We start from the raw sequence: 23480 nt of genomic DNA, 5'->3' as shown, positions 1-23480 counted from the left end.
GCATCACTAATGATACCATCCGCGCCAGATGCCAACAGCAACCAACCATTGCCGACCAAATCCAGAAGCGAAGGCTCAGATGGTTTGGCCACGTATGTAGAATGGGCACAAACAGAATACCATCCACACTCCTTTGGAGACAACGACCCACCCAATGGAGCATCCAACGGACCGCGCCTAGGAAAACGTGGGCCAAGCAAGTGGAAGATGACTTGAAGAGCCGACGTCTCGACTTTAACCAGGCCAGGACTGAAGCCATGGATCGTAAGGTATGGAAGAACATCACAGAGCAAGTCCGAAACCCTGCGGCACCTACAGCAGCATACTGGTTGCGTGGCCAACCGCCTCCCCCAGCTGCCAGCTAAGGACCAAAGAAGAAGAAGAAGAAGAAGAATTAGTTCATCTGACATCCATTTAGACCAAAATCCTAAACAATATTTCTTTGTTGGTATGAAAAGCCTAGTAGCTTCCAAGATTAATTCTTTGAATGCTTCCCATTTTGAATTTGCTGTTGGTAACATCATCAGTTGGTTCCACCATATAGAATTTAAATACTGTCTCAGACCACCATAGTCACCTTTACGAAAACAAAAATCCTTCCTTGAGTAAATCCCACTTCAGCACACTGTGATCATTGCCACCTAGTGGTTCATTTACCTGCAGATTCTTAATGCATGAAGAATCACTACTGATAATCAGATCAAGAGAATTACTCCCTCTAGTTGCCTCCCGAACATGCTGCTATAGAAAACAATCATCGAAGAAATCTACAAAAGCCTTGCTAGTGTGTGAGTGACCAATCCACAAATTCCAGTCAATATCTGGGAAATTACAATCCCCCATTATAAGACACTAATTTACTAGCCCACTCTGTTTCTCTGCACAATTGCTCATTATACTCATCAGATTCATTAGGCCTATAACACACACTTACTCTCATTTTCCCTTTCCCAGTGCTTATGTCACACCAAACAGACTCAACATTGCATTGTCCACCCACATCAATTGGATGCACTTCCTTAGATTTTATGTGTTTCTTAACTAACAGCATAACCCTCTCCTCCCTTCCTGTCCTGCATATCCTTTCTGTACACATTGTACTCCCCAAATTTCAGTTCTGCATTGCTTATGTCTGTGTGACACCATGCCAACAATATCTGCCTTTGATGTCTTGACTAGCACTTCAAGCTCATTGAATTTATTAACTATACTCCTAGCATTGGTGTACATGCAAGTATACATGCACCTGTTTCTACTCTTAGTTACCCTAAAACAGCCGATGTATGACTCCCAGCAGTCCTGGAAATTCCCGTTGCCTTGCTTTCCAGGCTGTTGCTCAATTGCATTTCAATAGAAGTAGTGCAAGAATCACTTTTACCTCTGCCAGCAGCTACTGTTAATCTATTAGTCTCTATATCCCCCCCCCCTAAGCCAGCAGTTTTCGACCCACCTACCTCTGCCTCGATAGCATCAGCAAATATTCTTGCACCCTTTATATTTAAGTGTATCTCATCCCTGTAGAAGCAGTCTCTCCTGTTAACAAGTACAGAACAGGCTGATAAAAAGTCTACCCCTTGAGCCTTGCACAAAATCTCCAGAGCAGAATTGATCAACAAGGCTCTCATCATATACTCCCTCCTATCATGTCTGGGCAGAATTGCAGACACTTTCAAATTCAACCCTAACTTATGGCGTTTTTTTCAGCATTGCCTTGTACTTGTTAAGTAATTATGCCGGTCTCCTACTCTTAATATCGTTAGTTCCAACGTGTACAACAATATCACCCTTTGTGCCCTTAAAGTATGATATCTGCCCTACAACGTCATCAACTGCCCCTGGCAGACATACCCTGTTCCATCTATCCTTTTTTGCACAATATGTTCCCCGTTTCCCTGACAATAGAGTCACCTGCAACAACTAGTTCCTTTGGGACCAGCGCATTCTGCCTTGTGGATTGCCACTGTGTTGCTTGATGTTCAAGTGCAAGCTCTGGCATTGATGTCGGCAGCTGAGAGCTTGACGGGCCCTCAATTTAAATCCTTCAAGCTCTCATATAAGCCCATAACAATGGTGAGTGGCGCCTGATTTCCTCGCTCTCCTTACATTGTGCACACACAAAGACGTTCCCCGTGGCAGTAGGCAATATCATGTCCCGTTCCTGATTGCTCCACAAACATCAAACAAGCAGTGCATTTCAATAGACTGTGATTCATAGGACAACCACCTCCCTCAGTTCTCCCTTGAGCCACAGCACTTCCACTAGTTTGAGCCTTTTGCTTTGATGCTCTGGTCTGAGTCATGATTTCTATTCAAGTTCAATAAAATTCCAATACAAAATATCACCCTAAACCTATATCCCAATGCACTTATAACGTTATATATATATATATTTCTGTATCGAATATTATCTCCGAGTTACATTATATGACTTTTTATCCTCTGTCAACTTATAGGTATTAATTTATGATGTTGCATTTGTAATAACTAGGTCGCTATATTTATTTATTTAAAAAAGTACAATTCAATTGACAATGAAATTTAATAAGATTAATAAATTTTACTGATTAATTGATACTACTATACTCGCTATCTAGTTTTTCGTTAAACCTTACGCTATCTAATTTTCCATATTGCTCACATTTTCCTATTGTATCCAATTTACTTCTAGGCAAGGCTTTTATTCCAATTCTACCTTTTATACAACTGTAACATTGCTAATACTTGGTACTATAAAAGTATAAAAATATTCAAAAGAACAAACTGGTATTATTGTTAGCTACATTGTGCAAGGAAGCGAGGCTTATGCTGCACCAGCCAAAAAAAAAAAAAAAAAATTCCGAGTTACCCCGAGAGAGAAAATCAAAAGTTAAAGGGAATCACCAAGAAAGAGAAGAATGATGATATCCAGCTCAGGATCCTGGGTGTGCCAATCCAGGGTCCTGAGCATTGAACTTGCGACAGGGGCTCATCAGATGTGATTTATTTGTTCTTATACTAACTAAACGAGATCTAACAGAAATTTATACAGAAATTTATACATTTGTATGTTCTGTTATAAGTACAAATGAATGTGTAAAGGTAATTACATTGAAGCCCCTGTCGCAATAGGCACCTCTTGGAAAAGCAGTATCGTCTTCTTGCCATACACCTGCTGAATATCGACTAAAACTGCTGATGACATTGTGATCTTCGTCTGAAACCAAGGCAGTCTAACGATATAAGGAGTCCTTTTCATACAAGACATCTGTTGAAGATGACATGTATAGTAACCTGATGTTGCACCCCCACCCTCGAATTTAGGGAAGGCTAAAATGCCCACCCTGAACTTGCTAAATCTTTTTTCTTGTTAACTGTTTTCTTGTTTTTACTCATCAGTTATTCCGTCCTCCACCCCATAGCCTGGCCCCTTAACCTCAGAATACCTCGCTAAAAAAAAACACAAAAAACTTTTCCCTCCGGCACACTGTACAGCATCTATCGACCCAAGAAAAGATTAATTTTGTGAAATGTCATCATTGTCTAACATAGATATCTAGGCCCGTACATTACTAGACGAGGGATAGGATCCCCTATCCCCCGTCTAGTAATGTACGGGCGAGAAGAATCAGGGATTGCATGTGGTGCGAATTTTTTTTAAAAAATTGCCGTATAGCCTTTTCTTTTTCTTCATTTCAGCTCCGATTTTGTGAGGGGAAAGCGGGTTTAGGAGGCGACAGCCGCCACCAAAAATTTTTTTAAAAAAAAGCCATTTGTTCGCTCGCATCAGCAATTCTTGTTGTTAATGCTCGCGAAACAGTCTAGTAATGTATGGGCGAGAAGAAGCAGCAGTGGTTGCATGTCGTGTGAATTTTTCTTACTTGTTTTTCAAAAAATTGCCATTTTTCGTTTTCTTCTTCATTTCAGCTCCAATTTTGTGATGTCTTGTGACATATTGCAGTCCCCGAATAATGTGCATTTTTGTTACTTTCTTTTTAAAAGATTGCCATTTCCCGTTTGTTCTATTTTTATTTTTGATTTGCCATGTTGATCTACAATAAAAATTAATTTGCATTTTAATTTCTATCATGAAATTTTCTTAAAAATTACTGTTTTGTCTTTTTTTTTTTCTTTTCAGCCAATCTCATTGTTAATGCTCGTAAAATATAGCTTAGAAAAACATGCATTTTTGTTTGTTTTATTTTTAATAATTGTTCATTTGCTGTTTCTTTTTTTTCTGGAAAATTACCTTTTTTTTTTTTGTTCTTTTTTCGGCTCTATCTGACTTAATCAAATATCACGTGACATTTTGTGTAATGACGCTTATCGATACGACGACCATGTGGGTTTCCATAGGGAAGATACGACGATATATTCACTTCCTTGTAAAATGGACTTCCCACATCAAATAAAATGATAAAATTTTACCTGCAGGTAGAGGAAGCCATGCTGCATCCACTGAAATGGTCGTCACAGTCCAGGGTAGTGATAATCCAAAGTATAATCGCAACAAGATTAGTGAATGGAACAAAGGGTTGCTCTTACGAAGAAAGGCCTAAGTTTTGCAAATTACAGTGTCTCGAGACTAGGCACCGCCGAGGTGATCTGATAGAGATGTATAAAGCCTTGAATGGTTTGGGCATGCTCAATGCTGATGGGATTCTTCCTCTTGCTCAGAATAATCACCTGAGAGGACATAAATTCATATTGAGGAAAGATGGATGTAGGATAGATGTGCGGAAATTTGCCTTTAGCCAGTGGGGTAGTTGGTTGGTGGAACAGAGTTCCATCCCTTGTTGTGGAAGTTGATAGCCTAAATAAATTTAATGGTCAGCTGGACAGGTATTTCGAACGAACGAAGGGGTGAAATGTAAGTGTTTTTTTTTTTTTTTTTTTGGCTGATGCTGCATAAGCTTGCTTACTTGCATCATATGCCTCTACTAATACTAATAGCATCATACCTAAAAAGACTCTTGAGGAAGTTCTTTTCGAAAAAGAACTTCCTTAAAGGAAAAGGATGCTACAAGTACCCAATTTTTTGAGTTTTTAGGGTCCTTAGTCTAACGAAGAACCTTTATAATTTAACAAGGTTGTCCATTTGTTACAGCATTGTATCTCTGGAACCACTCAGCCAATTGACTGAAAATTTTGCATAGGTTTGTAATAATAGTGGCATGTGATGCATGAAAGCAAGTATATGAGCTTATGTAGCATCAGCCAAAAAAAAAAAACATTCACACAACCATTCCCTCTAAAAGTTTGTCCAGTTCCTCCTTGAATTGATTTACGCTATGAAGTTCCGCAACGACAAGTGCAAGTTAGTTCCAGCAATTAACCACCCACTGGCTAGCAAATTTTCGCCCATCTATTCTACAACTGTCTTTCCTCAATTTGAATTCATGTCCCCCGTCGGTTCATAATCTCAGCAAGAGGAAGAATCACATCAGAATTCAGCTTGCTCAACCCATTCAAGGCCTTATACACCTCAGTCTGATTATCTCGCAGGTACCTAGTCTATAGCCACTGCAATTTGCAGAATTTAAGGCTCTCTTGGTAAGACGATCCCTTCATTCGGGTCGAAAAACTGCTAGATTGGGGGGATACAAGGACTAATAGATTAACAGTAGCCACTGGCAGAGGTGAAAGTGATTCTTGCACTGCTTCTATTGGAATGAGCCGCAGCCTGGAAAATAAGATGCAGGATATTTCAGAGACTGCTGGGAATCATTGGGGTACAAGTAAACACATGGGTTGTGTTAGTGAAGCTAAGAAAAAGAAGAGGTGCATGTATACTTGCGTGTACACCAATGCTAGGAGTTTAGTAAATAAATTTGATGAATTTCAGGTATTGCTCAAAACATCAAAGGCAGATATTGTGGGGATTTCAGAGACATGGTGTCACACAGATATAAGGAATGCAGAACTGGAATTTGGGGAGTACAATGTCTACAGAAGGGATAGACAGGATAGGAAGGGAGGAGGAGTTATGCTATTAGTTAAGAAATACATAAAATGCAAAGAAGTGAAGCCAGTTGACATTGCTGGACAGTGCAGTGTCGAGTCAGTTTGGTGTGACATAAGAATTGGGAGATCAAAATTGAGAGTAGGAGTGTGCTATAGGCCTAATGACTCTGATGAGTATAATAAGAAATTATACATGGAAATAGAGTGGGCCAGTAAACCAGAAAGTCTTATAATGGGAAATTTTAATTTCCCAGATATTGACTGGAATTTGGGGGCTGGTCACTCACACACTAGCAAGGCTTTTGTGGATTTATTGGATGATTGTTTTCTACATCAGCATGTTCAGGAGGCAACTAGAGGGAGTAATACTCATGATCTGATTATCAGTAGTGATTCTTCATGCATTAAGAATCTGCAGATAAATGAACCACTAGGTGCAGTGATCACAGTGTGCTGAAGTGGGATTTACTCAAAGAGGTAACTACCATTAGGGGTAAAGGGAAGGGTTATTGCTTTCGTAAAGGCGACTACGATGGACTGAGACAGTATTTAAATTCTATATACAGTGGGACCAACTGATGATGTTACCAACAGCAAATTCAAAATGGGAAGCATTCAAAGAACTTATCTTGGAAGCTACTAGGCTTTACATACCAACTAAGAAATATTGTTCAAGGTTTAGGCCTAACTGGATGTCAGATTAACTAAAGAGACATATGGCAGAGAAGAAAAATGCATGGGATACATACAAACTAACACGTGACACAGAAGCCTATGATAGATACAAGTTGATCTGTAACCAAGTTACAAAGGAGGTTAGGCAGGCGAAGGCAGATTACAAGAAATCTTTGGCAAGGGATGCAAAGAAAAACAGCAAAGAGTTCTTTACTTATGTAAACTCCAGAAGGAAGGGGATGAATCAGATTGGTCCACTTGATATTGATCGGTCAACTGTTGATGATCCTGCTCAGGTAGCTAACAAACTAAATGAATATTTTGCATCGACATTCACACATGAGGAGTTATTCAACAAGGGGAATGCCAGAGGTGTATTTAACTCTAGCAGTAAGCTACAGAATCTTGAAATAACTGGGAGTAAAGTGGAGGAGAAACTGTTGAAGATAAACACAAGAAAGGCACCCGGGGTGGATGGGATCTATCCAGTTATATTAAAGGAGGCAGCAAAGGAAGTAAGCAAACCCTTAGCCATAATTATGAGAGCTTCCTTGGACTCAGGGGAGGTACCCATTGACTGGAAATGTGCAAATGTGACCCCAATTCACAAAGGAGGATCAAAGGCTGACACAAGTAATTATAGACCTGTAAGCTTAACTTCTGTTCCTGGAAAATTAATGGAGGCACAGGTTAAAGAAGCACTGCAGGATCATTTAGACAAGACTTCAGTTATAGCTCAGACACAGCATGGTTTTGTTAAGGGGAAGTCTTGCCTGACCAACTTGATTGGATACTATGATGCAGTCACAAAAGAACTGGATGCAGGGAATAACTTTGATATTATATACTTGGATCTTAGAAAGGCTTTTGATACTTTTGCACATGGAAGACTGCTACACAAATTGGAGCAGTGTGACATTGGAGGCAAATTGCTGCTATGGATAAAGGGGTGGTTGAGGGGGAGAAGACAGAGTGGTAATCAATGGACACTGCTCATCGTGGACTAATGTTATTAGTGGAGTCCCTCAGGGCTCAGTGTTGGGTCCATTATTGTTTTCTGTATTTATAAATGATATTGATGATGGTATATCAAGCTTAATGTCCAAGTTTGCAGACGATACAAAGGTTGGCAGGGTTGTCAAGGACACTACTGACACTATGCTGTTGCAACAGGATCTGGAAAGGTTGAGCAGATGGGCTGAGAGGTGGCAAATGAAGTTTAACATTGACAAATGTAAAGTACTACACATGGGAAACAGCAACCCCAGAGCAACGTATCAACTCTGTGGTACTACACTGACAGTGGTAGAGAATGAAAGGGACTTGGGGGTGGTTGTGCAGGCAGATATGAAGTTCTCTGAGCAGTGAAGACGGGCTGCAAGAGTAGCTCATGGAGTATTGTCAATGATATACAGGAATTTTTCCAGCAGGGATAAGGAGGTGATTATTCCATTGTATAAGGCAATAGTCAGGCCACACCTAGAGTACTGTATACAGGTCTGGAGACCTCATTTCAAGAAGCATGTAGAGCTGCTGGAACGAGTACAGAGAAGGGCAACAAGATTAGTGAATGGAACAAAGGGGTGCTCTTACGAAGAAAGGCTTAAGCTTTGCAAATTACAGTGTCTGGAGACTAGGCACCAGCGAGGTGATCTGATAGAGGTGTATAAAGCCTTGAATGGTTTAAGCATGCTCAATGCTGATGAGATTCTTCCTCTAGCTGAGAAAAATCACCTGAGAGGGCATAAATTCAAATTGAGGAAAGACAGATGTAGGATAGACGTGCGGAAATTTGCCTTTAGCCAGCGGGTGGTTGGCTGGTAGAACAGACTTCCATCCCTTGTGGTGGAGGTTGATAGCCTAAATAAGTTTAAGGCTCAGCTGGACAGGTATTTTGAACGAACAGAGGGGTGAAGTGGAAGTGGGTGTTTTTTTTTTTTTTTTTTGGCTGATGCTGCATAAGCTTGCTTTCTTGCATCAAATGCCTCTACTAATGCTAATGCTAATGCTATCAGTTTGGACTGATACTGAATGAAAATTTTTAGAGGCTTCTGCGTCTAGACATCTGTAGTTGCATTTGCTTTTGTGCTTCTGGGAACGAGACTTTCTTTTATATTTTGTATTTCTGGAATTTTTTTTCTTGTACTTCCACCGTTCACAATTTTTGGAGAAGGCTGGCTGGTTGCCTTTACAATTGGGACAAAGCGAAGACTGGGCATTACACTCAGCTTGGGTATGCTCTTTCAATTCCCAGTTTGAACATGCTGAGTTACCTTGGCAAACTGTTTGTGAGTGTCCAAATTTCTGACACTTATAACATCTTATTGGGTTAGGAAAATATGGGTGAATCCTACAATGGAAATACCGTGCGTTCACTGATGAAGATAGGTTTTGTGAGCTGAATGTTAGTATGATGCTCTAAGTCGGGATGAGCTCGCCATCTTTTTTCATCATAATTGTTTTGACCTGTGTGACTTTCTGATCCTGCAGTTCCTGAACAATTTCTTCCTCTGAAACATTCATTAGGTCCCATTCTGAAATTACGCCGTTGGATGCATTAAGTGTGGCATGTGGGGACACCTTAATTAGAACTCCACCAAATGAATTGAGTCTCAGAGTGTTGAGGGTTGGTGGTCTCTACAAGCAAGCCGCCAGATTTTAGTCGTTTCACCATTTTCGGGGAACCAGCTACGTTCTCAAGACATTTTTGAATGAGAAATGGTGATAGATTGCCTAAGGGCTGGTTTGATAGTGAATGTAGAATAAAAAAATTTGGGTGTTCAATTCGAGAAGCATATGTCCTCAGTCTGTTTGGACTGGAGGATATACTATCAGGTTGATGAAAATCCATATGAATCGCATTTGCAGTCATAATCAGTGGAAAGTTGTCACATTCCATGTTTAGCTCCTTTTGGCCCTGGAGGTTTGCTTTACCGCCCAGGTTTCCGGCTCCGCCATGGGGAGGCAGGAGCAATGCCACTAGGTGACCAAGCGACTGAGTTAGTAAATTTAGAAATAGAAACAGAAAGGTGGCCTTCCTTTCTGGGCCTTTGTCTATTTCTTGTAGTGCGAAAGTGCTACAGTAATTTATAAAAAAAGAAAACGGTAGTTGGAACGAAATATAATTTGTTCAAAGGCTTTTGGATATATTTAACCCCAGGGGCTCACATCTGGTGAGTATGGGCGTGGAACACCCAGGATCCTGAGCTGGATATCATCATTCTTCTCTGCCTTGTTGATTCCTTTCTACTTCTGACACCCCCGCGCGCACGCGCTCCTCTCTCTCTCTGTCTCTCTCTCTCTCTCTCTCTCTCTCTTTCGCTGTCTCTCTCTCAGGATGACTCAGGAATTTTCTTTGGCTGGTGCAGCATGAGCCTCAAGCTTCCTTGCACCATATGGCTAATAATAATAACGCTTTTTAGAACGCACACAAATCGCTTATTCACGGAACGCTTGGCACTTGGGGCCGCCCCAATGGGAAGATCTTATAGATCTTAATGTCTGCAAATTACCGAGTCTCGAGACCAGACACCTCCGGAGGAGATCTGATCGAGGTGTTTAAGGCCTTGAATGGATTGAGTAAACTGAATGTTAATAGCATTCTTCCAATTGTTGAGGCTACATACATGACGGGGCATGAATTCAAGTTGAAGAAGGATGGTTGATTGTTGCAACAGGTTTCAATCTGTTGTTGTGGAAGTGGATGGCTTGAATAAATTTTGACTAGATCAATTCTTGGAGGGTAAGCATGGGTGAACTGTTTATTTTTTGGCTGATGCTATATAAACTTGCTTTCTTGCATCATTTGCCGTTATTACTTCTACTAGTCATTTTGGTTTAATGATATGACAATTTTGTCCACCAATTGTTTTCTTCAAGCAGTTGTATTTATGAAGTTGCATTCTGATCATATCGTTAGGGGGCGCTCACTTATCCCGGGAAAATTTCGATCACTTTGGAATGGGATACTAGTGTATTGTCGGTTACAGTAATATTGTAATTCGTTCCAGTTTTAATAGTTTGAACCATAAAAATTTTGACGTTGTTTGATGATGTTAAAGGTCTGTGTCAATTGTTTTCCATTGGCGCGTTAACTATTAAATCAAGATGTTAGCTATGTTGTGCTAGTGAAATTTTTTTTTGAAAACGTATTGTTCATTATGCATTTTGATATAAACATTTTTAAAATTTAATTAATCAATATGAATATCACCAAATGTGCAGTAGGAGAATCTGCAGAGGCAAAAGATGGATGTCCCGATTTGTGCTTTTCGTTTCCAGATCGTATAATTCGAGTCAGTGGTAGTGCTGAGGTAGAAATTTCTCCGGACCGTGCGAGAATAAACATCACTGTAACAAATATTAAACAGACTACTGAAGATGTGGTAAGAAGTGTGAAAAAGCGCGTGGACTATATTACACAAACGTTAATATCATTTGGAGCGAAGGTAAGAATTTCCGGAACATATATTTCTCCAATTACAAAATACTGAAATGCTAATGGGTAGTTATCTGCAGTTTAGGGTCGAGAGTCACGGTCAGCTCCAACCCACAGAGTAGTAAGATACGGTGTCCACTCCCATAGATAATAATGTTAATTCCTGTTGCATGTAAAACGCATAGAAAGTGGCGCCACCAATTTTGGACCTAAGAAACAGGCTGGAACATTGTGAAGAGTTCGTGGAGAATTTTCTACAGCTTTGTAATTGCATTGGACAATATATCAATTCAGCGATTATTAGTATGAAATATTCACAATTAATTATTTTTCCAATATAAAAAAAGACACTACAAAAGACAGAAGAATAACGAAATATAAACATTAGTAAAGATACCGTCATTTTAATTGACGGTTATGATAACTGTGGGGTAATTAAAGAAAGTCGTTTTCTCCTTCCTCAGTACAAACCTCTCTTAAAAATCCCTTATAATAATTTAAATTAATTTATGGTAATTTACTTATGTTTTCACATATTTAATTCTTTTCCTTTATTTATTCATACTTTTGGCATGGCATCCTATGAAATGAACACTGCATCATTTAGCTGCTAACCATAGCCACTAATTTTTTTTTTTTTTTGTATACTAAGGCCTCTAGCTGAGTGGTCAGGAGTGGGAGTGCAGTAGCACATGCTCCTTGAATAGACCGGGGTTCAAGCCCCTGACTGCACCAGTGGGGCAGATTATGGTCCATTTCCCTCAGCATGAATTGTTGATGAGTCTTCCTGCAGTGGGTTGATAATGGCTGCACTTTACCTTTACACAAAAATACAAAGAATCTGGAATCAATGAAAACTTTGGAAAACAATTATATGACAAAATTTTGACTGTTTTATTACTGAGTTAGTTATTTTCTTTAACAAAATTTAGCATTCTTTCATTTAGATCACTATTTATTTGAGTTAGCTTTACAACAAAAAAAAGGGGCAAACTTCATACTTTATTATTAAAATTCCTTTAATTTATGAAGTTTCTCATTACATATGAAAATTTTGAATTATATGCAGTCTTCTGTAAGTTGAAATAGTAATATCATCACATGAACTGACCTGTAATATATAAAAAAAAAACATTTTGATTTAAATCATAAAATTAAAAACATGACTAAAGACATATGCGCTATACTCCAGAACATGGTGCACCTTCAGCCTGCTATGGTCTGGGGGGGGGGGGTTAATTCCCCCCATTCCCACTGTTTTAAAATAGGAAAACGAGTTCCCGATTTTAAAACAGCAGCAAGGGTGGGATAAACACCCTAACTAATGCTAACCATAGCAGGTTAGGAACGTGATTTTCAAGGGGGCACCGTGTTCTGGAGTTTTACTGACATATGCCCAGTATAAGTAACATAAACAAATGAATTAATAATAATAAAGCATTGTGTCACAGTCTTCAATACAATCCTTGATTTCATAAACCATAAAGATGCTATGATATGCTGTTACTGAGAGATTAGCTTTGCTTCCTTTGCGAACACGAATATCAGTATTTTTCTTACAACTCTAGCATCAAAATTCAGATAATTTTGATACTGGAGTTGTGAGAAAGATACTGATACAGATAAAGACTCTGAAACATGCTTAAGACTTTCTTGTGGACAGTTCACTAGACTAAAACAAGTGGGAGTTGTCATCTTCAAAAATATCAGAACCTTTTTTTTTAAACTATGATGCCAACTGTGAACTTTTTTTTTTTTTTTTTTTTATAAAAAGAAACGGGTAGTTTTCATATTTATAATAATCTTCAGGTCTGGCTTTCAGAGACATTCTGAAGATTACTTTGGAATGTCTCTGAAAACCAGAAGAAGACACTTCAGTGATTTGGAGTTCACCAGACAATAGCATTCCATACAAATTATGGAGTTGTCTTATTTGTGGATTTGTCATGTTTTATGTAGTTTAGAATAGTCAGTTAATATTGCTTTAATACAACTGATCTCTAATAAAAAAAAAAATCACCACAGTTTTCCCCCTCTGTCTTTCACAGCACATATTTAACATTTCCCAGTTACATGTGTTTAACATATTTCAATTTTTTTTTTAAGGGATTTTGATGCTTGACTAGACCAAGGTAAGCGAAGTTCACATTTTTCACTTTTTGTTTTAACGTTTTGTTTTAAAATTTTCAAGAAAGACTGAATAAGCTCTTTTTGCATATTATCTTTGTGCTTGTGGTTCCCAATCCACACAAGGTCAATAAAACATGTTTTATCACAAAGTTTTTTTCCAAAATTTTTCTTATGAAATACCAAATCAACTTCAGAAAAGAAGATATTTGATACACATATCATGGTATTCAACAGTTCCTTTGATGGCCATTTCAATCCATACTCCTCACATTAAAATCTTTAAAATACAACAATTTGTCAATATCAAGATCTTTTGGGCCTAATAGTTAATTTTTACAGGTTTCACGATTGTTGCTCTTTAAAATATTTCTAGCTATGTAACCTGAGACATATGCCAGTACATTTTCATCATAAATATCCATATCCTCACTGTGCCTGGTTGTAATTCTGACTCTTTCACTCACATTTTCAGTGAGACTTACTGGCTCAGAGCATCCTGGTGAACCAATTCAAGCAAAGTATAAGTGTGGTTTGAGAGGCCAAGAAGAACAGTAGCATTATTTTCACAGTTAGATAATGCACTTTGTTTATTCATTGTATGCACAGTTTGTCTTTTTCCTGCATAACTGTTATTTGCTTCCTTAAAGAATTCAGCAAAACAGGGCAGAATCCTGGCTTATTAGCAATGTTCAGTGTTAAATGCTGCAGGGTTTTTCTGCTTGGTAAATTGAGCTTCCTTCTCACTAACTTATAAGAACTTGGGCGTTGAAGGCCTTGTCTATGGCTGTCTACCTTCTATCTTTCAAGCTGCATGCAGATGACAGAATTTGGGATAAAAAAAATGCATACTGTGCTGCAGTAAGCTATCCTTAACCCTGTGAGCAATAAATTTTTATTCTGCTGAAATTCCAGAGCTTTCTTTTTAAGCCTGGATGTAACTGATCTCAACATTATGATTTTTTTTGTATTTGGGGTGTTGGCTCATTCTCTGCACTTAACCCAGGTACTTCATGCAAAGTATCACTCATCAGAGTTGTTTCTGTGTCAAGCATGGCGAAAAACATGGACTGAATGCCTCACAGTCAGTTGAAGGAGAAACTCAGTACAGTCAGTCCTCGTATAGCACGATAGTTGTGTTACTAGAAACCCTCGTGCAATATAAACAACAGGCCCTATGAGAAAAATAGTTACATTTAGGTGCCGACCATCCAAGATTGAACACACATTTGTAACCAAAACATTACCAAACACAATAAATAATCGTAATAAAATACTTTTGTATTTTATTACGACTATTACATAATAAAATATTGCTAATGCTTTTGCTTCTATAGTAAGCAAACTTGTTCTTTGTTTGATTTTCTATCCAAACAGATGACAGCCGTTCCATCTCTTCCAATTCTTTTTGGCGTCTCCATAGCCAGGTGGGAAGGAGCAGCAGTGCTTAGCACACGCTTCTTGATTAGACCGGGGTTCGAGCCCGTCACCACCAAATATGGAGGATGCGGAAAGGTCAGGGAATGACCACCGCATATCCCCCGAGCAATATGGCCTTAGTTGCTAATGCTCCTAAAAAAAAAAAAAAAAAACCAAAAAAAACCAAAATCCAATTCTTTGTGTCTTGATCTAATGGACTTTAATTACACTTTGAGTTGTTCCTGCTATGAAAGTTGTTTTTATTTTCTCTGCATTCTTTCTAATTCTTGGTGTTGCCTCATTTAGGCCTGTAGCACGTGCAATATCACGTGGTCTTTCATTTTGCTCAAAGCGTTTAACAATTTCATATTTTTTTCTCTATCGACAGAGGCGGACTGGCCATAAGCCTTAGTGGGGAAACCCCAGTGGGCTGGAGGCCAATGTGATTTTGGCCATAAACGCTAGTATGAAGCCACTACAGATTTTCCTGGGTAAGAATTTTTTTTATCCAGTCTGACTCTGTTTATCGATATTGCTTTTCTTTTTCTCTCTGAATCTGTAGTATCTTCACCAGGACGCTTCCTTTTTTACTAATTTTTAAGGAATAAAGCACAATTACAAAATGAGGAGGCACGTTTGATACACATAAACAAAGCTGCACGTTTGTAGCAACTGAATAAACAACACCATAAAGGCAGAGACACTATTAACACCTCATAGCTCACATTTTGGTAAAGCACATTTCTGGGGGTTACTGCCATAAAACAATAAAAACAATTTCCAGTTGCATTTCTGCTAGTGGAATCTATTATAAACTGGTAGTAAACTCGATCTAATTGCATTTGCGATAATACTGATAGCTGGAATTGTGTGGGTTTTTACATTATTACCGTGAAATGTGTTTCCCCTTCACTGATATAAAAAAAAATAAATATATTATCTGAATCTTTTCTTCATTCCTATCGTGTTGCGTTCAGTTGGCGTGATTCCGCGTTTGACTGCCATTTCTTGTAAACACAAAGGTGAATCGTGCATAAGTGAATTCGGTTCATGTTATATACAATATCGTTCCTCTATTTATAAATCGTGTGTGATCGAATTCTTGTAGTGTAAACACGTGTTATACAAGGACTGACTGTATTTGGCCAAGCAAATTTGATAAGGTTTCCCTTTCAGCGCTTGTAAAACACCAATCATAAAAATGAGATACACAGAGTCTAGCATTCATCATCAGCCATTTTCAATCCACTGCAGGATTAAGGCCTCTCCAGCAACTTTCCAGTTCCTTCTGTTTTTGGCAATGACCATCCATTTACTACCCACTAGGGCTTACAATACCGGGATCCCAGTAATTTTTTTCTGATATTGAAATACCATTATTGATACAAAAAATACCGGTTTTTTGGTACTAATTTAAAAAAAAAAAATTGTTCATAATTTAATCAAATAAAGGTTATAAAATCACCTTTATGTGATTATGATGTCGTTATTTCTACTAGCAAATGTTCAATAAATCATCGATAGGACACCATGCAACATTGCAACCTGTCCACATTTCTCGGACAACTTCATGTCTGACCTTGGCGCCTGCGTACCCAGGTGGGCAGGAGCAGCAGTGCGTAGCACACGCTTCTTGATTAGACCGGGGTTCGAGCCCATGGCCACCAAATACGGAGGATGCGGAAAGGTCAGGGAAGGACCACCTAATGATAGCTGAGCATTCTGGTCTCTTGCCAAAGCTGTTGGCCGCAACTTTTACCCATCTATGCTCCTGCCTCTGTCAAAACCAGATGTTTGGTTGTCACTTTGGCCAGAATGTCACTGTTGATATTCTGGCTTATAAATAAAATAAATAAAGTGCAGCCATTATCAACCCACTGCAGGGTCGAAGCCTCCTCAACAATTCATGCTGAGGGAAATGGACCATAATCTGCCACGCTGGTCCAGTGCGGGTTGGCAGATCGACCGTATTCAGCAGGCTGGGGCTTGAACCCCGGTCTACTCAAAGAGCGTGTGCTACTGCACTCCCGCTCCTGCCCACTCGGCTACGGAGGCCTTTTTCAGTTCTTTCACCGCTGACCGGGCTAGCCGAGTGGGTAAAGTACCTGCCCGGCAACCCAAAGGTCGCGGGTTCGATTCCCGCCTCGGGCTTGGATCAAAGTACTGCAAAAACCTTGGGAGGTGCAATATGGCCACAGAAGCCGATGCGCCAATAACTACCAAATCAAAAAAAAAAAAAATCAGTTCTTTCACCCACTCTTTTCCTCCTGTGTATTAATGACCTTCCATTGACTGGAAATCCTATCCATAGTTTTGCCGATGATAGCACATTGCATTCCACTTTCCATTTTGAGAAAAACTTGCCCTGCTCATTCAACTTCAACTTCTCAAATATCCACTACAGATTCTTTAAATGCCGATCTTCAGGTAATTCTCCAGTGGGGCAAAGACAACTTAGTTGATTTCAATCCTTCTAAAACTTAGTCTTGTCATATATCTCGCAAAAAGGATTCTTCTGCTCCTATGCTTATCTTTGGTGACACTCTGATTTCTAGGCAAGTTGATATATCTCTTTTGGGGATTACCATGAAGTCTAATCTCTCTTGGCACAAGCACATTTGAAAGAGAGAGTGGGAATTAATGGAAGTATCCCATGGAAGTATCTGTAGAAAATTTGTACTGTTTCTGCATGCAGCAGAAACAGTACAAATATTGCTTCCTCTGCATCTAAAAAACTTGGTTTTCTCTTTCGCTCTCGGCATTACTTTTCTACCAAACGGCTGTTCACTCTGTACAAATCTCAAATCCGCCCTACCGTGGAATATTGTTCCCACATCTGGGGCAGTGCCCCCAAAACCTCTCTCAGGCTTCTAGATTCCATTCAGAAGAGGGTAGTTAAGTTAATTAATGACTCGTCTCTAACAGAGTCTCTCCACTCGCCATCTGATAGATGTACTGTTTCTGCTGCATGCCTTTTATACAGATTCTTCCATGGGATACTTCCATTAATTCCCGCTCTCTCTTTCAAAACAGTCCAAACACTTACCGCCACCAGCCAACATTCATTTACTGTCCAACTTCAAACTCATAGAACCAACTTTTCATCTTCCTCATTTATTCATTCAACTGCCTTTTTCTAGAACAACCTTCCTTCATATGTCTTTCCTGAAAATTACAGTCTGTAGAAGTTCAAGTCTGACATCAACAAATATCTTCTCTCGTCTTCTCAACCTCCAACCTAAGCACGGTTCTAAGTACTATAGGGTCTAATACCTCTCGTGTTTGGGGTTTTCATAAAAAAAAAGAAAGAAAAGAAAACACCAAATGAAAGGCTTCTTTTTATTATACTGTATGTAGCCACATCTTTTTGTTTTTCATTTTCCCTGTTTGAAGTTTCCTCACACACCTTTGCGCACCTCTTATAGGCACTGCTGTTTTTTTTATTTCATTTGGATAATCGTTGCACTTTATTTTCCATTATAAAGAGAGCTCTTTACAGTGAGAAGGCAGAAATGAATAGCACAACATGTGATCAATTGTAAACTGAAAAAAAGTTATGAACAAAAGAACACGTCCAAGCAGAAACTATACTACCTTTGATATGTGCACTTATTAGCATTTTAGCATTAGTAGAGGCATTTGATGCAAGAAAGCAAGCTTATGCAGCATCAGCCAAAAAAAAAAAAAAAAAAAAAACCCACTTCCACTTCACCCCTCTGTTCGTTCAAAATACCTGTCCAGCTGAGCCTTAAACTTATTTAGGCTATCAACCTCCACCACATGGGATGGCAGTCTGTTCCACCAACCAACCACCCGCTGGCTAAAGGCAAATTTCCGCATGTCTATCCTACATCTGTCTTTCCTCAATTTGAATTTATGCCCTCTCAGGTGATTTTTCTGAGCTAGAGGAAGAATCCCATCAGCATTGAGCATGCTTAAACCATTCAAGGCTTTATACACCTCTATCAGATCACCTCGCTGGTGCCTAGTCTCCAGACACTGTAATTTGCAAAACTTAAGCCTTTCTTCGTAAGAGCACCCCTTTGTTCCATTCACTAATCTTGTTGCCCTTCTCTGTACTCGTTCCAGCAGCTCTACATCCTTCTTGAAATGAGGCCTCCAGACCTGTATACAGTACTCTAGGTGTGACCTGACCATTGCCTTATACAATGGAATAATCACCTCCTTATCCCTGCTGGAAAAATTCCTGTATATCATTGACAATACTCCATGAGCTACTCTTGCAGCTCGTCTGCACTGCTCAGAGAACTTCATATCTGCCTGCACAATCACCCCCAAGTCCCTTTCATTCTCTACCACTGTCAGTGTAGTACCACAGAGTTGATATGTTGCTCTGGGGTTGCTGTTTCCCATGTGTAGTACTTTACATTTGTCAATGTTAAACTTCATTTGCCACCTCTCAGCCCATCTGCTCAACCATTCCAGATCCTGTTGCAGCAGCATAGTGTCAGTAGTGTCCTTGACAACCCTGCCAACCTTTGTATCATCTGCAAACTTGGACATTAAGCTTGATATACCATCATCAATATCATTTATAAATACAGAAAACAACAATGGACCCAACACTGAGCCCCAAGGGACTCCACTAATAACATCAGTCCACGATGAGCAGTGTCCATTGATTACCACTCTCTGTCTTCTCCCCCTCAACCACCCCTTTATCCATAGCAGCAATTTGCCTCCAATGTCACACTGCTCCAATTTGTGTAGCAGTCTTCCATGTGCAACAGTATCAAAAGCCTTTCTAAGATCCAAGTATATAATATCAAAGTTATTCCCTGCATCCAGCTCTTTTGTGACTGCATCATAGTATCCAATCAAGTTGGTCAGGCAAGACTTCCCCTTAACAAAACCATGCTGTGTCTGAGCTATAACTGAAGTCTTGTCTAAATGATCCTGCAGTGCTTCTTTAACCAGTGCCTCCATTAATTTTCCTGGAACAGAAGTTAAGCTCACAGGTCTATAATTACTTGTTTCAGCCTTTGATCCTCCTTTGTGAATTGGGGTCACATTTGCACATTTCCAGTCCATGGGTACCTCCCCTGAGTCCAAGGAAGCTCTCATAACTATGGCTAAGGGTTTGCTTACTTCCTTTGCTGCCTCCTTTAATATAACTGGATAGATCCCATCCACCCCGGGTGCCTTTCTTGTGTTTATCTTCAACAGTTTCTCCTCCACTTTACTCCCAGTTATTTCAAGATTCTGTAGCTTACTGCTAGAGTTGAATACACCTCTGGCATTCCCCTTGCTGAATAACTCCTCATGTGTGAATGTCGATGCAAAATATTCATTTAGTTTGTTAGCTACCTGAGCAGGATCATCAACAGTTGACCCATCAATATCAAGTGGACCAATCTGATTCATCCCCTTCCTTCTAGAGCCTACATAAGTAAAGAACTCTTTGCTGTTTTTCTTTGCATCCCTTGCCAAGGATTTCTCGTAATCTGCCTTCGCCTGCCTAACCTCCTTTGTAACTTGGTTGCATATCAACTTGTATCTATCATAGGCTTCTGTGTCATGTGTTAATTTGTAAGTATCCCATGCATTTTTCTTCTCTGCCATATGCCTCATTAGTTCATCTGACATCCACTTAGGCCTAAACCTTGAACAATATTTCTTAGTTGGTATGTAAAGCCTAGTAGCTTCCAAGATAAGTTCTTTGAATGCTTCCCATTTTGAATTTGCTGTTGGTAACATCATCAGTTGGTCCCACTGTATAGAATTTAAATACTGTCTCAGTCCATCGTAGTCGCCTTTACGGAAGCAATAACCCTTCCCTTTACCCCTAATGGTAGTTACCTCTTTGAGTAAATCCCACTTCAGCACACTGTGATCACTGCCACCTAGTGGTTCATTTATCTGCAGATTCTTAATGCATGAAGAATCACTGCTGATAATCAAATCAAGAGTATTACTCCCTCTAGTTGCCTCCCGAACATGCTGATGTAGAAAACAATCATCCAATAAATCCACAAAAGCCCTGCTAGTGTGTGAGTAACCAGCCCCCAAATTCCAGTCAATATCTGGGAAATTAAAATCTCCCATTATAAGACTCTCTGATTTACTGGCCCACTCTATTTCCCTGTACAGTTCCTTATTATACTCATCAGAGTCGTTAGGCCTATAGCACACTCCTACTCTCAATTTTGATCTCCCAATGCTTATGTCACACCAAACTGACTCAACACTGCACTGTCCAGCGATGTCGACTGGCTTCACTTCCTTGGTTTTTATGTGTTTCTTAACTAATAGCATAACCCCTCCCCCCTTCCTATCCTGTCTATCCTTTCTGTAGACGTTGTACTCCCCAAATTGCAGTTCTGCATCCCTTATATCTGTGTGACACCACGTCTCTGATATCCCAACAATATCTGCCTTTGATGTTTTGAGCAATACCTCAAATTCATCAAATTTATTTACTAAACTCCTAGCATTGGTGTACACGCAAGTATACCTGCACCTGTTTCTATTCTTAGCTACCCTAACACAACCCATGTGTTTACTTGTACCGCAAGGTTATCACTTTATGTAGTAAGGTTATCACTTTTTCCCATTCGAATCCAAGGACAAGACAGCCTCCACTTTTAAAATGGTATTATTAAATGGTATAAAAAGATATACCATTCTGTATATCCGGAGAAATAAATAATAACAATTTAAGTAATTATGGTCATATTATAATATTAAGCAATACTTTCAATAATTAATAATTGCAAAATAATTATTAAATCATATGGAGTTAGCAGCAAGTTTTTTGTATGATGCACTACTTTCCAGCAAATGACGTCTCCAAAAGGTTATTTATTTATTTTATTTTATGAAAACCTCAAACACAAAAGGCATGAGAACCTACGATACTTAATACCGTGCATGGGTTGATTGATGATTCAGAAGATGAAAAAGATGCTTGTTTCATTAGGCTTGAATTTCTGTAGATTGTAATTTTTAGGAAATATGTGTGAAGGGAGGTTCGAGAAAACAGAAGTTGAAAGAATAAACGAAGATGAAGAAAAGTAGGTCCTGCAAGTTTGAAGTTGGATAGTATATGGACGTTGACTGGCTGCGGCATGTTTGGAAGAGAGAGTGAGTGGGAATTAAAGAAGCCAGTTCAGAAGAACAGTGCCCATGGAATATATATAGAAAAGGCACACAGCAGAAACAAATTGTGTATGAGACAGAGTAGAGAGACTTTGTAAGAGATGGGTCATTAATTGACTTAACTGTCCTCTTCTGAATTAAATCTAGAAGCCCGAGTCAGCTTATGGGGTCACTGCCCCAGATGTGGGAACAGTAATCCATGGTAGGACGGATTTGAGATTTGTACAGAGTGAGTAGCTGTTTAGAAAAAAAGTAATGTCAAGAGCAAAAGAAAAACCCCATTTCTTTAGATGCAGAAGAAGCAATATTTGTGATATGCTTATGCCAAGAGAGAGAGAGAGAGAGAGAGAGAGATTAGATGTCAGGGTAAACCTTAATAGAGATATGTGATCTTGTCTAGAAATCTGAGTCTCGTTGAAGTTAATCATAGGAAAGAAGAATCCTTTTTGCAAGATATGACAGGACTGAGTTTTGGAAGGATTGAAATTAACTAAGTTATCTTTGTCCCGTTGGAGATCAGTATATAAGGAATTGATAGTGGATATTTGAGAGGCTGAAGGCTGTTTGTGGGGCAAGGTTTCTCAGACTGGAAGGTGGAAGCAATGTGGTATCATGAGCAAATTATGGATTGGATTTCCAGTCAATGGAAGAAGGTTATTAATATACAAGAGGAAAAGAGTAGGAGAAGGAAATGAACTTTGGGGAACACCAGCATTAGTGGAGAAGTTAGAAGACAGTCTACCCTCAACATAGTGAGCAGTCAGAGAGAGAGAGAGAGAGAGAAAGAAATGGGAAATGAATGGATATCCAGTTACAAAAAATAGTTAGCACTCCATAAGGTGGAATCTTATTTATTAGACCTTTATGCCAAGCACAATCAAAAAGCCTTTAAAATGTTAAGAATAACTGCTTGGGTTTCACTACCTTTCCATTGAATTTGTCCTGAGATGGGTAACATAAGCCAGTATATCAAGCAACAGTGGATCAACACTGACAGAAACCATACTGGCAATCATTGATTAGATGGAAGCTTTCTAGATAGTTTAAGGATTGGCAGTTAATAGATTCTCCATTACTTTAAAAAAAGTAATGACTACCTGAAGTCAACTTCTAGTTTTAAACCATATGCTGAATATGCCAAAAGAGCTATTTCAGCTGCTTTATCTCTATACCAGTTAAATGCATTTTGCTGAAAATGAATTGTTGATTCCTCTTTTCATTGGGATTTTAAATTTCAAGTTGAAATTCCTCTAGGATTTATTGCTGACATGATATATATGTGTATATATATGTATATCTGAAATCAGACTGCTAATTAATCATTTGGATTGTGAAGTATAAGTTGCATTGTAATCCCTTACAAGACTGCTGTGTACCAGTGAAACATCATAACTAATGCTAAAACACTAGATTAATATATGTCTTGCTAGATTTAAATTTAAATCTCGCCAGGTTTAAATTTAACTTGATTTTTGAACTCCAGAAAAAATACTTTAATTGTAAAATTCCAAGGGGATAAATGGAAATCACTTGAAACTTTGTGTATGCCAAATTCAGAATATGTTGTCACTTATCTCTAATTTGAAATTGTTATTGCAGTGTACTGCATTACTTTTGCTCAAGGGTTCTGTGCAGCAATGCAATTTCTTTTCATCTGTTATCTTTTGCATGAATACTGTAAATATGTAGCAGCTATTAAAGCACAAATTTGTTACCTCAAAGAATCTCTTAATGTTTCCATTGGAATAATATACAAAAGCAT

General features: G+C 39.0%; 1 protein-coding gene across 1 annotated transcript in view; it reads left to right on the top strand.

Annotated features, from left to right (window-relative positions):
- The first annotated feature begins 10786 nt into the window (after positions 1-10786).
- The window catches only part of LOC150088231 (interleukin-1 receptor-associated kinase 1-binding protein 1-like), a 59101-nt gene continuing 46407 nt past the window's right edge, over positions 10787-23480 (top strand). The window contains exon 1 of the mRNA XM_090370646.1: positions 10787-11063. Within this exon, the coding sequence (XP_090226772.1) occupies positions 10818-11063 (246 nt within the window). The 5' untranslated portion in view covers positions 10787-10817. The remainder of the gene's footprint in view (positions 11064-23480) is intronic.

The sequence above is a fragment of the Mastigoproctus giganteus genome, chromosome 3 (genome assembly GCF_048544385.1).
Source record: "Mastigoproctus giganteus isolate SK-2022 chromosome 3, ASM4854438v1, whole genome shotgun sequence".
NCBI classification, from domain to species: domain Eukaryota; kingdom Metazoa; phylum Arthropoda; class Arachnida; order Uropygi; family Thelyphonidae; genus Mastigoproctus; species Mastigoproctus giganteus.
The sequence above is the reverse complement of the archived record's forward strand: the minus strand, read 5'-3'. Positions and strand labels throughout refer to the sequence as shown.